The sequence below is a fragment of the Anomaloglossus baeobatrachus genome, chromosome 6, assembly GCF_048569485.1.
Source record: "Anomaloglossus baeobatrachus isolate aAnoBae1 chromosome 6, aAnoBae1.hap1, whole genome shotgun sequence".
NCBI classification, from domain to species: Eukaryota; Metazoa; Chordata; class Amphibia; order Anura; family Aromobatidae; genus Anomaloglossus; species Anomaloglossus baeobatrachus.
In genome coordinates, this window is record NC_134358.1 from 559,292,202 (window position 1) to 559,308,263 (window position 16,062).

General features: G+C 39.5%; 1 protein-coding gene across 3 annotated transcripts in view; it reads right to left on the reverse strand.

The window, feature by feature from the left end:
* Nucleotides 1-435: 435 nt before the first annotated feature.
* The window catches only part of ETV1 (ETS variant transcription factor 1), a 90,956-nt gene continuing 75,329 nt past the window's right edge, over nucleotides 436-16,062 (reverse strand). For all 3 annotated transcript variants that reach the window (XM_075315719.1, XM_075315720.1, XM_075315721.1), the window contains 5 exons: nucleotides 9,892-9,960; nucleotides 9,715-9,783; nucleotides 6,690-6,859; nucleotides 6,044-6,145; nucleotides 436-3,922 (listed from right to left, as the gene is read on the reverse strand). In XM_075315719.1, coding sequence (XP_075171834.1) covers nucleotides 3,701-3,922; nucleotides 6,044-6,145; nucleotides 6,690-6,859; nucleotides 9,715-9,783; nucleotides 9,892-9,960 — 632 coding nt within the window. In that variant the 3' untranslated portion in view covers nucleotides 436-3,700. The remainder of the gene's footprint in view (nucleotides 3,923-6,043; nucleotides 6,146-6,689; nucleotides 6,860-9,714; nucleotides 9,784-9,891; nucleotides 9,961-16,062) is intronic.

Sequence of the window (16,062 nt, forward strand, 5' to 3'; positions counted from 1 at the left end):
TAAGCAATAAATGATCCGAGTCATCTATTTTGTCCTGAAATGCTACCTGTAGGTACAGCGATGCGGATAATGACCAGAGAGTAAATTTAGCGTCAAAGAGAAGAGTACAGAAAATATACAGCAGCAGAAGCAAATTTTTTTTTCTAGTATTTTACATGTTATGAACAGAACACAGCAGTAAAAGGCATAAATGCATATTAATGGGTACCATGTCTAAAAATTACTAAAGTACCTATTTAGTGTATTGGTTATTTTTGCAATTTTTTTTTTTGTTATTTTTGATTATTATTTTTTTTTTGTCCAAAGAGTGCTTTTTGCAGCCAAAACAGCATAACAATCTATCACAGAGTACAGTTAATTTGTACAAATCAAAAAACACTCATTCACGGGTCATGTGTATTTTTCATGGATCTTTGTTTTTTAAATAAAAAAAAAAAATAAAATAAAAAAACAACGAACCATAAATTTTACAAATATAAGTGCCGTAAACTCTTGAAAACAGAATAAGAGTTCCTGGTGAAAATTTTAAAGGCAGATTTTAGGATTATACCAATTCTGAATTGTCTAACAAAGAGGCTGTCCATTACTTTTACATTGATGGCCTATCCTTAGGATGAGTCATAACTGTCTAATCGGCTGGGGTCTGACAACCGGTCTCGGTCCCGGCGGCCGGAAATGCTCAGCTTCGGCACTGCTCCATCTTCTGATAGTGGCCACGGCTAAGTACTGCACATCCATCTTTCATTCAGATCAATAGGAGACTGATGTGCAGTACATGGCTGCAGCCGCTATCAGAAGCGCCAGAGCTGAACATTTCTGGCTGCCTCCGCCGGGACCGAGAACAGCTGATCAACGGGGGCGTGGGATGTCGGACCCCGGCCGATCAGACATTGATGACCTTTCCCAAGGACAGGCCATCAATGTAAAAGCAGTGGACAACTCTTAAGTAGAGGTGTAACTATATTAAGTGCACCCTAACCTTGGCACCTCAAGAAGCCCAAAAGCCCCTTTGCCACTGGTATAGATTTCAAAAGGTAGGAGGGCCCCTTTACAAGTTTTGCTTTGGCCTCAAGTTACTTTTATGAAGAAACAAGGAACTAGAGAAGAGCAGACCCTTTGAAATTCGGGTTCAGACAGATTTTAGTTAAGGTTCAGTTCTGGACCCAGACTTGATCTGAACCCTATTGGAAGTCACTAATTGAGCAGTTCGGCTTTCCGCCCACATAGAGCCAGCCATTAACAGAGCTCTTCTGGGGAGGGAGAGTAGGCGGGGTTTTTTATTTTTTATGTACACACTACATCAGTTGACGAGAATTTGACCCCCATTGTGAGGCAAACACTGCATGGGGCCCATACTTTGCTGAGCACCGAAAATACTAAAGCACAGCGATGCTTGTTCGAGTGGCTTGCACACTTACAGCACCTGAACTCTGAAGTCTAACACTAATTTCCTTGAAAAGTCTGTGTTTGGTATGAACACCGAACTTTGCTCTTCGGGTCCGCTCATCTCTAGTAGGGACTGTATCCATTGAGAAAAGATCTATCAGAATCATTGACTTGTGAGCCATGGTCTTTAGACCTTGATCTCAAGCCTCATCAAGAACTTCTGTGCCAAATGGTTGCAGGTGGAATACCCAAGGCATGCAGATTACCAAAAGTATTGACCACCACTCTGGTTCTCCACCCTGTCCCTAAATTTTTTTTCTAAAAGTAGGAACTGTTTTCATTAAGCAAAGATCTACCAACATCATCAAATTGTGAGCCATAGTCTTCAGCAATTGAACTCAAGAACCTTGGGCCAAATGGCTTCAAGAAAAATACCCAGGTCTTTTTCATTACAAACTGCATTGACCACCAGTTTAGTTCTCATTCTGCCCCTAAAAACAAAGATATAATTTTATTGGAGCAACCTTTGCCACCAAAGGCAGGAATTTGGGATGGAGTCCAACTAGACTCGAACATTATTTTCAGTCACTTCTAACCTATTGAGGAGCTGAAGGTTGATAAAAGGTGTTAGGTGGATATCTTTGAGACATCAAGAAACCTGCTCGTAAAAATTCAATCATTAAGATCCGTCATGTGATGGAAGCAGACCAAAAAACCCCTTCATCACTGGTATTATAGATGAAAAAAATGGTAGGAGGGATCTTAATAAATTCTTGCTTTAGCCTCAAGTTACTTTTCTGAAAAAAGTAGTGACTGTATCTCATGAGCAAAGATCTACCAACATTGTGAACTTGTGAGCTTTGGTATTCAACCCTTGATCTTAAGAAATTCTATGCTAAATGGCTGCAGGTGAAATGCCCAGATCTTGTAGATTACTAAGTGCATTGACCACCACTTGAGTTCTTTATCCCACCCCTAGGCCCCAAAAAGATCATTTCATTGTAAGAACCTTAGCCACCAAAGACAGGAATTTCCAAGTATAACTAGACTCCAACTTAATTCAGTTTTTTCTAACCTATCGAGGAGCTTAAACTGGAGTAAAGTCGGAAAATGGTGTTAGGTAGATATCTTTGAGACATCAACAGACCCGATCTTAAAAATGTAACCACTAAGATCCGTCATGTGACGGAAGCAGCCCCAAAAAAAACCCCAAAAAACTTTTGACACTTGTATTATAGCTAACAAATGGTATGAGGGACCCTAATCCAAGTGTTGGTTTTGCCTCAAGTTACTTTTCGGAAGAAAGTAGTGACTATATTTATTGAGCAAAGATCTACCAACATCATCAACTTCTGAGCTTTGGTCTTCAGCCCTTGACTTTAAGAACTTCTTAAGAACGTCCGAATGGCTGAAGGTGGAATACCCAGGTCTTGTAGATTACTAAGTGCATTGACTATCACGTTAGTTCTTCATCCTACCCCTAGGCCCCAAAAAGATCACTTCATTGCAAGAACCTTTGCCACCAAAGACAGGAATTTGATAAAAAGTCCAACTAGACACCATGATTTATTAACCTTTTGCAACCAATCGAGGAGCTTAAGAACCTTTGCCGTTAAAGGGAAGAATTTGATGAGTTCAACTAGACGCCATTATTTTTCAGCCTTATCTAAATTTTTAGGAGTGTCGGAGGATGCTGGGATGTGGACAGCTGTGAATTTTTAAGATCAGGTGTTTTGGTTTCTCAACCATAAAGACCTCTCATGCGTACGGCATTCACAAGTGTCTACTCTATATGGAGAGCTCTTTGAAGTCCTCAACTGAGCTAAGGCATGCAACAATTTAGGGAAAAATCAAATATAACAAAAAAAAAAAAGAAATGCAATTCCGACAAAAGAAACTCTTAATTTTGTATAGACTCATTCATACCATGAAAATTAACTGTACCCTGTGTATCCAGAAAAAATGTACAATATATCATGAGATCTTAAAACTGAAGGAAAGAAACACCGTCATGACTTATTAATGAAGTACCGTGAGCTTTAAGTCCCCTTCCCGAGCATAAATGAATATTAGATATCCATCTGTTATTGTCCTGTTACATACATAGTATCAGTTTTATCCCCCGTCCCTCAAGTAAAGTGCTTTGTCCATGGCAGACCATAGGAGATATGCAACAGGAAAAGCCCATTTATGATCTACTAAATATATATATTTATATATTTATAAAAAAAAATGTATATTTTGCTTTTCTTGGGTCTTACGAAGAAAAGTGAAATGATCATTGTCATAGAAATGTCTTTTTTTTTTTCTTCTGTTAGTAAACGTATCCTTCATTGTATGGGTGAGTGTTACAGTAGCCTCCGTCTGCCATGTAGGGAATATTTTCTTCAAAATGTGACAGTGGCACTGTATCTTCTTCATTAATGTGTCGCTCCATGTCCGTTTTCAACAGCGGCCGTTGATTGTCCGGGAAGGCCATAGAGAAGAGGGCTTCAGGATCGCACACAAATTTGTACACATATCTCTCGCCGGCGACCTGGGATGGAGAAATGGAGAATTAATTATTTTATCATCATCTGCATCAACGTCTACATATTCACGGCATTTAGGAATGAAGTATGAATAGAGGTGCATGGGGTTTTTTTTGAGGAACCTACACAGTGTCGCCAAAAGTTGGTCATAGTCTTCTAGTCCGAAGAAGTTCTGCCTACACCTAACTGGCCAACTTGGATAAATTGGATAAACTGGCTAAGTTGGCTAACCTAACTGGATAATTTGGCAAAAAAAGATGATTGCAAAGTATCTTTTTAAAACACAGGACTAGAGATCAGCAAACTGATTTCATTTCTTTAAATTTTACAAACATTTTAACAGCCATTTTGCCAAACCATAAAGGACTGGCAAAAAGTTAAGAAAGAAACCAAAAACCCCTACTGTTCACCTCCATAGCTTGCTCACACTGTAAGGTTCTCGGGACCTCTCCAAAGCTCTGCCAAGCATTGAAACCTAATTGCGGCCATAAGTCCCAGGCTAGACTGCATGTCACAAGGTGACAGCGTACGACATGATGTCAGGATGTGCGCTGCATCCATACAATGCACACTTGAAGCCATGATTGCCACTAGGCATGTGACTTCTTTGTGTATGCTCGTTGCAAGGTCGAGGCAACATGACCTTACGATGCGCCCTTGAAGCCATAATTTGCAACCACGACTAGGCCTGTGACATCTCTGTGTATGCTCATTGCAGCATCATGATCTAACAATGAGTACTCTAGGCCAGGGCTTCCGGATGTGTCATCCCTGTGAATGTGCAGAGGCATCCCATGACTAATCGCGGCCCAAAGTCCTAACCTAGAGTGAAGATTCCTGAGGTTTCAGCACATGGTGGTGGTAATAAGAGATGCCGAGGATCTTCTTTGAGAGAAAATGGAGTGGTGAGGTGACTATATGTAACTCTCAATTAACAGAGTAAAAATTTGAAGCAATTTGGAAAATTTTAATCTTCTCAAGTCCCCTCATCTCTAAGAGAATTTTACTTTTTGGAATTCTTTGAACAACAAACTGTGCATTTCTTGGGAATGGAAACCAAAAAATATCTGTACCACAAAAGAAGCTCATCCTGGATAAAGAAACCTTTAGGAGGTTGAGTTCACTGGTAGCAAATAAACCTAGCCTCTAGGTGTTTGAACCTTACCCGAGAAAGTTTGGAAACACTGATTGGCAGTTTGAGTCTCCGCCCACATACAGCCAGCCATAAGCAGATCACTTTCATAGATGGGTGGGCATTTTCAAATTTTTTTGGGGTTGCACACTACATGTGATCACGCTATTGTTACTAGGGGTGATCGAATACTTCCATTATTCGGCTTCGCGAATATTTTCTGAATACCTTGCAGCTATTCGACTATTCACGAATATTCGATGTGCATTGTAAGTCTATGGGAAACCCAAATAACAACTATTTGGAACTATTCGGGCTTCCCATAGACTTACATTGTGCATCGAATAGTCAAATAGTGGCAAGGTATTCGAAAAATATTCGCGAAGCCGATTAATCGAAGTATCCCTAATTGTTACCCCCCAGTGCCAGCCAGTCAAACACTGTAAGCAGCTCGCGCAGGGCTAAGTACCAAGCGTATCTGAGCATAGCGATGCTCGTGAGAGTTAAGTTTGCACATAAAGCACCCGAACTCTGAACCCAAGCCCTGTGTTTTTTAAGTTGGTGTTCGGTTTGAAAGACGAACCTCAGGTTCTCTCATCTCTAATCCTAGACCCCCTGTATTCTAAAAATCTAAAGCCGGAGGCAAGTAACAAGTCTGGGCCAAGGATCAGGAAATTACAACATAAAAATGGTCCTAGTTACAGGTTCTTATATCCAATAAATTTTAGCCAAGAACGAGCCATTAGATATCACCAACTCAAGAATATTGTCCTTGAACCCTTCATTCTTGACTTTGAGATCAGTTTCCATTTTTTGGACACTTTCCAATTAAATGTTTTATGATGTGTCTACATGTGAAAAATCTTCAAATGCAATATTTGATTAGCGAAAACAAGGTGAAAGTACAAAAACGGTTAGAAGGCGTTTTAGAGATTGTAAAGTACAGTGTTTAAATCATGACCAACCCATAGAAGAGATGAATGTGGCATCTCACCTTTTGCATAATTCCCTTCTCATAGTAGTAGCGCAGTGAACGACTTAGCTTATCATAGTTCATGGCGGGTCGGTTCTTCTGTATACCCCATCGCCGTGCCACCTAAAAGAAGTAACACAAATCATAAAAATAAACTCATCAAATCAATGGGAAACAATTAGTTAAAAAAGCTTTGGTTTTATGACATTTTCAGCAGACCTCCATCCACTTTTTAAGAATACCTTTTACCTACTGACCATAGAGGATGGACCAATTATGGGTAAGGGAAGAGATGAAAAAGTAAGCGTATTGTATTTCATAGCATATTTGGTCTGTTTGTATAGGTTTGGGAGATTTTGGGTCCACCCATGAGGTGCAGTGCAAGGGGTAATCACTATATCTCTTCTGCCATTATGACCTTCCATTGCTCCCCATACACGCAGAGGAAGTTGCGTGCAAGTATCCAATAGGAGGGGGCTCAAATGTAACTTCCTCTTCCTGTGCCGCCTGATACTGTAATGTCTGCCTGGCAAATGTCAAATTAGAGCAAGGAGAGACGAGCTGACCATAAAAACAGAACGTGCTTAGAGGGGCCTTAATGGGGGTTAAACCCAGGTAACTGGAAAACCACCCCTAAAGATGTTCTCAACCAGAAAAATGATTTTACCTCCTCGGGCTCAATGAGCTTGAACTCCATGCCTCGGCCTGTCCAGGCAATAAAATGGGAATTGGCAGGATCGTCAAGTAATGCAACTAAAAACTGCCATAACTGGAGCGAGCCTCTTCTTTGATAGGTCGGCCCCTCACGGTAAAGGCCCGGCTCCTGCTTAATGTCACCTGCAAAATTACAAAATTATTATTACATCTCATAAATTAAAAAGACACAGATCACTCCAACTTAAATTAATACTTTTTTTTTTGGAGGGGAGGGCATTTGACTTCTTAAAAAGGGACAGTATGCCTGATATGTATTTTGTTATAGAGTTATGAATTTAGGTTAATGGCCCTTTAAGTCAACTGTTATTTCACACAGTCTTCTAGTTTCGTGCTGTTACATTCCCTTGAAATTCCAGAATTCTACAAGTGCTATGCAATCCATACATGCCGTTCACAGTCCGCCTGGAATGTTGCTGTAGTTTGGCGGCCGTCCTGGGGGCTGCAGTAGCTGCATCATTGTTTTGCAGATGTTGTTGACAATAATAATATACATGATATACGCTCAGGACACAAAAGCCCAGAATGTTTTCTGTGCTTATCCATAAGTGCATAATTTGTATGATAAATATGCAAAACAGCGTGCGTCAGTCATGAACAATGCACAAAGTTACGTCTCTGGCCTGGTCTGTCAAGGTAATTACATAGAAGGTTTTAAGCAAAATAAGTCTTAAAAAAACCATTTTGCATCCACGGTTGGCTTCCAGCATGACAGCAATATGGAAACAGGAGATATATCACTCTCCTACCTTAGGGTTTTTCCCCATCTTAGCAAGTTATTACGCATCTTTTGGAAAGGTGATGAGCTTCTTATCGCTGAGAGGGTATCACCTCCACCAATCCAAAGATCGAGATTTGTTCCCCCTTTTGACTAACGTTGGTGGCTGCACACCATGGCACCAATCATGGTCTATAGATCAGGAGGACATAGCAGGGGCTGTACTCTGCCATCTCCGACAATCCTGCAGGCAATGAATGGAGCAATGTAGACTTCAGGCATTGTAGACTGCAGGGGTCCTAGTGGTTAGAGATAAGCGAACCTGAGGCTTTTGAACCCAACACCAACAAAATTAAGGCTCGTGTTCGGGGTTCAGATGCTTTACGTGAAACCTTCACTTGCGCTAGCAATGCTGTGCTCGGGTACACTTGGAGCTCAGCCCTGTGCGAGCTGCTTGCAGTGCTGAATGGCTCTCACGGGGGGCAATCAGCATGATTACATGTAGTGTGCAACCCAAAAAAATGGTTTAAAAAAGCCAGCCCACCGTCCCCCAGAAGTGATCTAAAGGCTGGCTGTATGTGAGCGGAGACTCAAACTGCCAATCAGTTACTTGCTCCAGGTCGACCTCGAACCAGTGGCGGCTTGGCTCGTTTGCTGCCGGTGAACCGAACCTCGACGGAACCGCTCATCTCTACTAGTGATGGGAAAAGTCACCTATCCTGCGCATAGATTGGAAAAGTTATCCCAGGTTCATCAGACAGGGTAAAACCTAATGATTGCCATCCACTGAGAACCCCAGTGATCTGGAAAGCAGGAATACCGGGGGTCTGCAACAGTCAACCACCAGCTTTCCACAATAACTTCATATTTTGGGAATAACCCACCAAGGTTTCTTGGAATGATGAGATGTATTTTATTTTTTCGGGAGAAAAAGTACTCAGCAGTAAAAATGGGGTCATAAAGAAGGAGGAGAAATAAGGCACCAACCCCATCCCCCTCTCAAAAAAAAAAACAAAAAACAAATAAAAAGAAGAAGACATTGCCATCACCAACACAGGACTTCACTACATATTTAAAAATAAGGTTTCTTCTACCTCATGGAAGAGAGGTGTTCCCTGCTCATGCCCAAAGATTGCCAAAGGTTCACTAGTGTCATGGAGACACTCACACACCCATGGAGACACTCACACACCCATGGTGCATAGCGGCATCATTAGAGGTTCCAATCCTTTAAATTGGTGACGGCTTCACATCCTTGTGCCTAACTTTTCTATCGTGGATTTTTTGGGCCCACCCACGAGGAGCAGTGCAAGTAGTACTCACTACAGCTCACTTTTTTTTAAAATTACCCGAGTTCATACTTTTCAATTGACTATCACAAACCACTATAAAAAAGGTGATAAAGACGTTGCACTATGATAATTGCATAATTTGAAGTCCCAGGCCTTGAAATTGTTGACAGGTTTACATCCTTGTGCAAAACTTATGCAACACTTGAATTTTTTGGGGCTGCCCATGAGGAGCAGTACAAATAGTAATCACTATATCTCCACGTCGTACAATTACAAGAGTTTATACTTTTCAATGGACTATAACAAACCACTATAAAAGGTGATAAGGAACCCTGAAAATGAAGTTTCTTCTTTCTCAAAGAAAAGAGGTGTTCCTTGCTGATGCCCATAGCCTGTTAAGGGTTCACTAGTGGATAATTTTTTACAAGAGGTCATGCTGAGCAACTGTATTAGCACCTGTCAAGGAGACACTGACAAATCCACAGTGAACAACGGCATAATTAGAAGTTCCAGCCCTTGAAACTGGTGACAGCTTCACATCCTTGTGCTTTACTTATGCAACACTAGATTTTTCTGGACCCGCCCATGAGGAGCAGTGCAAGTAGTAATCACTATATCTACATGCCTTACAGTTACCAGAATTCATATTTTTCAATTGACTATCACAAACCACAATACGGTGATACAGAAGTTGCACTATGATAATGGCATAATTAGACGTTCCAGGCCATGAAACTGATGACAGCTTCACATCCTCGTGCTTAACTTATACAACGCTTGGAATTTTGGCCAACCCATGAGCAGCAGTTTAAGTATTAATCACTATATCTCCATGCCTTACAGTTACCAGAATACATATTTTTCAAATGATCATAAACCACTATAAGGTGATAAAGAAGTTGCACTTTGATTATATTTCAGATGCAAAATTCAGTAACAGAAAAATTCTAAAAAATTTCAAGACGTACCGTCAAATTTCTCCGGGACCACACATGTGTCATCAAAGAACTGTCGTGGACCCTTCTCAAACATACAACCTAGAAAAAAAAAAAAAAAAAAGTCAATCACGAGTTGAAACCTGATACATGGTTGTCGTGGTGTAGAGCAACGTATAAATAAATAAAAACAGCGGTAGAATAAAATACCTTCCGCTCCATTGGGATGTGCCAGGAAAGCTTCTTGCCTCATGTAAATGGAATGGCAGCTAGGCACTTCTGCAAGGAAAAACAAGACAATGCTAATCAAAGAAGTGTCTGGAATTGAGAGTGTGCAGGTTATCAATGAGACAGCCCGCAGACAGAAGAGTAACAGAAAGGGACACGCGCTGCAGCCAAAGGAAACCTGTCAACACATGGTTAGCCTTCTCCCAGACACACGCACGTGGCACGGCAAAATGAAACGAGAATATGAAGAACATTGATTTTATCTAACACAGTCACTTGAACTCAAACTTTCAGCATAATCAACCTTGCTAAAGGTCAGCTCCTTTGGCAATCACACTTTACTTTAAATAGCACTTAGTATTTCCCCCCTTCCTTCAAACTAGCACGATTCACAGTTGTCTGATCTGTTCTGATTAATTACATTAGGCCGTACAATGTTTCCATGATCGCCACACACAACACGTAAGAGGTGCTGCAAGAAAATTACATTTCCTCTTTTGGTTGTTTTTTTTTGTTAGTATTATCCTTTTTTCATAAAGGGACTTTATACACCAAAAAGTGTTGTAATAATATTAAGAATATACACACACACACACACACACACACACACACACACACACACACACACAGTTATAATTTTTATTATTTGTTACTATAGCACCAATTATTCCATGGCGCTTTACAAGTGAAAGAGGGTATACGTACAACAATCATTAACAGTACAAAACAGACTGGTATAGGAGGAGAGAGGACCCTGCCCGCGAGGGCTCACAGTCTACAGGGAAAGGGTGATGGTACGATAGGTGAGGACAGAGCTGGTTGTGCAGTGGTCTACTGGACTGAGGGCTATTGTAGGTTTGTTGGAAGAGGTGGTTATATATATATAATATATATATATATATATATATATATATATATATATATATATATATACACACATATACACACACACATATACATACACACAGTGGAACCTTGGATTAAGAGTACCTTGGTTTGAGAGCGTTTTGCAAGACAAGCAAAGCTTGTTACACATTTGTAACTTGGTTTAAGAGCAATGCTTTGCAAGAAGAAGAGCAAATTACCACTGTTTCAACTTCTGGTTCTGTCCTTTCACTGCGCTCTGACCCGCTCAGGAGTTAACTTTCTGTACATATGTACTGCATACAGTATACCTTTGCACAGTACAGTATATACTATATAGCATGTTTATCAATTTGCATTTGTGCATATAGTATTGTACTTTATTTCGGCTAACCAGTGCAGCACATTGCTTGTACTTTACCTCCCGCACCCAAACAATTATTTTGTAAGCTAACGTGCAGCCTAATTTGTTTTATTTGTTCTTACTGTACTTTGTATTAGTGACTGTAATAGTTTTATATGAACATAGCGCATTATTTTGTATTGCTGGAATAAGTTTGTATAAATACAGCAAATATGTTTTGGTTGTGGAACAAATTGTCTACATGTCAATTATTTCCTATGGGAAAATTCGCTTTGATATAAGATTAACTTGGTTTAAGAGCACAGTCCCAGAACCAATTATGCTCGCAATCCAAGGTTCCACTGTATATATATATATATATATATATATATATATATATATGTATATATATATATATATATACACACACACATACACATACATACATACAGTTAGGTCCAGAAATATTTGGACAGTGACACAATTTTGGCGAGTTGGCCTCTGCATGCCACCACATTGGATTTGAAATGAAACCTCTACAACAGAATTCAAGTGCAGATTGTAACGTTTAATTTGAAGGTTTGAACAAAAATATCTGATAGAAATTGTAGGAATTGTCACATTTCTTTACAAACACTCCACATTTTAGGAGGTCAAAAGTAATTGGACAAATAAACCAAACCCAAACAAAATATTTTTATTTTCAATATTTTGTTGCGAATCCTTTGGAGGCAATCACTGCCTTAAGTCTGGAACCCATGGACATCACCAAACGCTGGGTTTCCTCCTTCTTAATGCTTTGCCAGGCCTTTACAGCCGCAGCCTTCAGGTCTTGCTTGTTTGTGGGTCTTTCCGTCTTAAGTCTGGATTTGAGCAAGTGAAATGCATGCTCAATTGGGTTAAGATCTGGTGATTGACTTGGCCATTGCAGAATGTTCCACTTTTTTGCACTCATGAACTCCTGGGTAGCTTTGGCTGTATGCTTGGGGTCATTGTCCATCTGTACTATGAAGCGCCGTCCGATCAACTTTGCGGCATTTGGCTGAATCTGGGCTGAAAGTATATCCCGGTACACTTCAGAATTCATCCGGCTACTCTTGTCTGCTGTTATGTCATCAATAAACACAAGTGACCCAGTGCCATTGAAAGCCATGCATGCCCATGCCATCACGTTGCCTCCACCATGTTTTACAGAGGATGTAGTGTGCCTTGGATCATGTGCCGTTCCCTTTCTTCTCCAAACTTTTTTCTTCCCATCATTCTGGTACAGGTTGATCTTGGTCTCATCTGTCCATAGAATACTTTTCCAGAACTGAGCTGGCTTCATGAGGTGTTTTTCAGCAAATGTAACTCTGGCCTGTCTATTTTTGGAATTGATGAATGGTTTGCATCTAGATGTGAACCCTTTGTATTTACTTTCATGGAGTCTTCTCTTTACTGTTGACTTAGAGACAGATACACCTACTTCACTGAGAGTGTTCTGGACTTCAGTTGATGTTGTGAACGGGTTCTTCTTCACCAAAGAAAGTATGCGGCGATCATCCACCACTGTTGTCATCCGTGGACGCCCAGGCCTTTTTGAGTTCCCAAGCTCACCAGTCAATTCCTTTTTTCTCAGAATGTACCCGACTGTTGATTTTGCTACTCCAAGCATGTCTGCTATCTCTCTGATGGATTTTTTCTTTTTTTTCAGCCTCAGGATGTTCTGCTTCACCTCAATTGAGAGTTCCTTAGACCGCATGTTGTCTGGTCACAGCAACAGCTTCCAAATGCAAAACCACACACCTGTAATCAACCCCAGCCCTTTTAACTACTTCATTGATTACAGGTTAACGAGGGAGATGCCTTCAGAGTTAATTGCAGCCCTTAGAGTCCCTTGTCCAATTACTTTTGGTCCCTTGAAAAAGAGGAGGCTATGCATTACAGAGCTATGATTCCTAAACCCTTTCTCCGATTTGGATGTGAAAACTCTCATATTGCAGCTGGGAGTGTGCACTTTCAGCCCATATTATATATATAAATGTATTTCTGAACATGTTTTTGTAAACAGCTAAAATAACAAAACTTGTGTCACTGTCCAAATATTTCTGGACCTAACTGTATATTATATATATATATATATATATATATATATATATATATATATATATATATATATATATATATATATATATATATATATATATATATATATATATATATATATATATATACACACACATACATATATACACACACACACACACAGACACACAGTAGAAAATGCGATGCTGATAACTTATTTTTTCTTTTTTCTTTGTATTTTTTAAATTTTAACAATTATTTTCCATTAGAGCTTTGAACAAAAAAAAAAAAAAAAAAAGGGGGGGTTAAAATACTGTGTCAGTTATATCTAAAGATATATAGATAAAAGTTGTGTAAATAAAAATTCCACTTTTTTTAATCTTTCATGTAGTTTAAAGTTTAAATTAAATTTAAATTAATAAATGGTTGCACTTCTAAAAAAAAATAAAAAAAAAAATGGTAAAATAAAGTTAAAAAAGGAAAAAAAATGGTGTAATAAATATATATGTTAAAAATTTATAGTGAGAAAAAAAAATTGTATAGGATATATTTATATATATTTTTTCTTTTTTTAACATACATATACACTTACACACTCTGTACTCGTAATAGTGATGAGCGGGCACTATCATGATCGGGTGCTCAGTACTCGTAACTAGTGATGAGCGGGCACTACCATGCTGAAGCTATACACATACATACAAAATATAAATATATGTTATATACGGTACTGTGTATGCATATATACAGTCTAATTATGTAATATAGGATATATATGTATATCCTAGTCTAATTATATAATATAGTGTTATATATATATATATTATATACACACACATACATATATATATATATATATATATATATAATGTATGTGTGTGTATATATATATATATATAATGTATGTGTGTGTGTAATATATATATTTATTACACACACACACAGACACACACAGACACACAGACACACAGACGTGCATACACATATATCTTCAAAAAGTTTACAGCAGTGATGAAACCTCCTCTCGATCACTGACACATTTGCTCCTCAGTAGAAGTCATCCTTGATTGCTCTGAGGTTTCAATTGTATGCATGAATAAAGCACCAGAGACCATCACAGGGATGATGACGGGTGTACTCTCTTACCTAGGTACGGGCACAAACATGCTTTTGTTCTTACACAACCTTCTCCAAACTTTTGTACAGAAAATGTGGACTTGTGTAGCGGATATGATGTTCTTACAGAAGATTACCGTGTTTACACTAGGTAAATATTGAGCGGCAATTCTAACAATAATGGCCTTATAAAGACAGAAAAGATGAAATCTCTACTCCGCTGAGAGTTATAGTAAACTTAAAGGGGTCGTCCATATTAGACAATTTCTTTCAGTTAAAGAGGTCCCCTAGAAATCTGCTGAGGGAAAGCGGTTTTGCGCCTTGTCTCAGCGGTGTGATCTGTGAAGGAAGCTAGAAGGTGTACTATTTCCCTACAGTGCCAGCACGGGGGGGAAATTACTATGTTTTTTGGACTATAAGACACTCCTTACCATAAGATGCACCCTAGGTTTAGACAGCAGAAAATCAGAAAAACATACTTCCTATTATAACTTGTGGTGTAAAGTAGATGGGTCATTAGTTCTAATGTTCATGTATCAGGGTAGAGTATGGAGGTAATAAATCTATTGTTAGTAATTTTTTGCAGTGTGCATTATACACACAGAGCTCTGCTACATGCAAAACTACATGCAGGTTTACGTTATAGACACACAGATCTGCTACATGCACATATAGACTCACAGTTCCACTACATAGAAATATAGACACACACAGATCTAATACATGCACGTATAGACACACAGTTCCACTACATACACACACAGATCTGCTACATGCACATATAGACACAGTTCCACTACATGCACATATAGACACACACACAAAGTTCTGCTACATGCACTGTTGTGAATGTCATCCGAGGGGGTGATGGTTTGGAGCTCCCTCTGGTGGTCAGGACTGGGGGTGAAGCTGACTGTGCCTCAAAAGGTGTAGGAGGTAATTGGGAGTTTGGGAAGTCCAATTACAGATCAGCCTGGGCTATATAGGAGAGCAGTGTCTGCTGGCTGGGTCCGGTTATAGATTTTGTTCCTCAGTCTCTGAATTGGCTTGGAGTTTGTCCTTCCATTTTTCCTTTGCCTGTCCCATTCTAGATAATTTACAAGTTATTTGCTTCATTGCCTGGTCCACACCTAAGGATGTTTGTTTTTCTTTTTGTTTTGCTTATAGTCTGTTTTATTGCAGGAGATAAATGGTCTGTTTTGATGAGCATGGGGGTTCCCCCTCTGCAGGTCGCACTGCAAGAAAAGGGAGATTCTCCCTGTTCTATTTGATTATTTGCACTTTTGTATTTCTTGTGGGTTTTTTTTGGTATTTTGTTTATCCCATTATTTACAAGAGTACCTGATATAGTGGGGAAGAGTCCGTGTAGGGTCAGTATTTTTCTTATCAGGTAGATTTGGTATTTTTCCACAGGGTTTTGCACTGTCCGCAATCAGTTATCTGTCCTATCTAGGAACTTGGCCCTCACCTTTGCTAATCTATATTTCCTATCTCTGTATTGTGTTTTCTTACATCACCGTTAACTTTATATGTTGGGGACTACTCTAAGGCAAGATAGTTTCCTCATTTCTATCTGTGAGGTGTAGTAAGTGTCTCCGGCTGTGACGTGGCGTCTAGATGTTTAGGAACGCTCCACGGCTACTACTAGTGTGGTCTGACAGATAGGGGATTGCGGTCAGCTCAGGTTCCAACTACGCTTGTGTTTTTTCTGCTGACTGGATTTTTCTGATCATCCACGGTGACCAGATTATAGCAATGCACACACA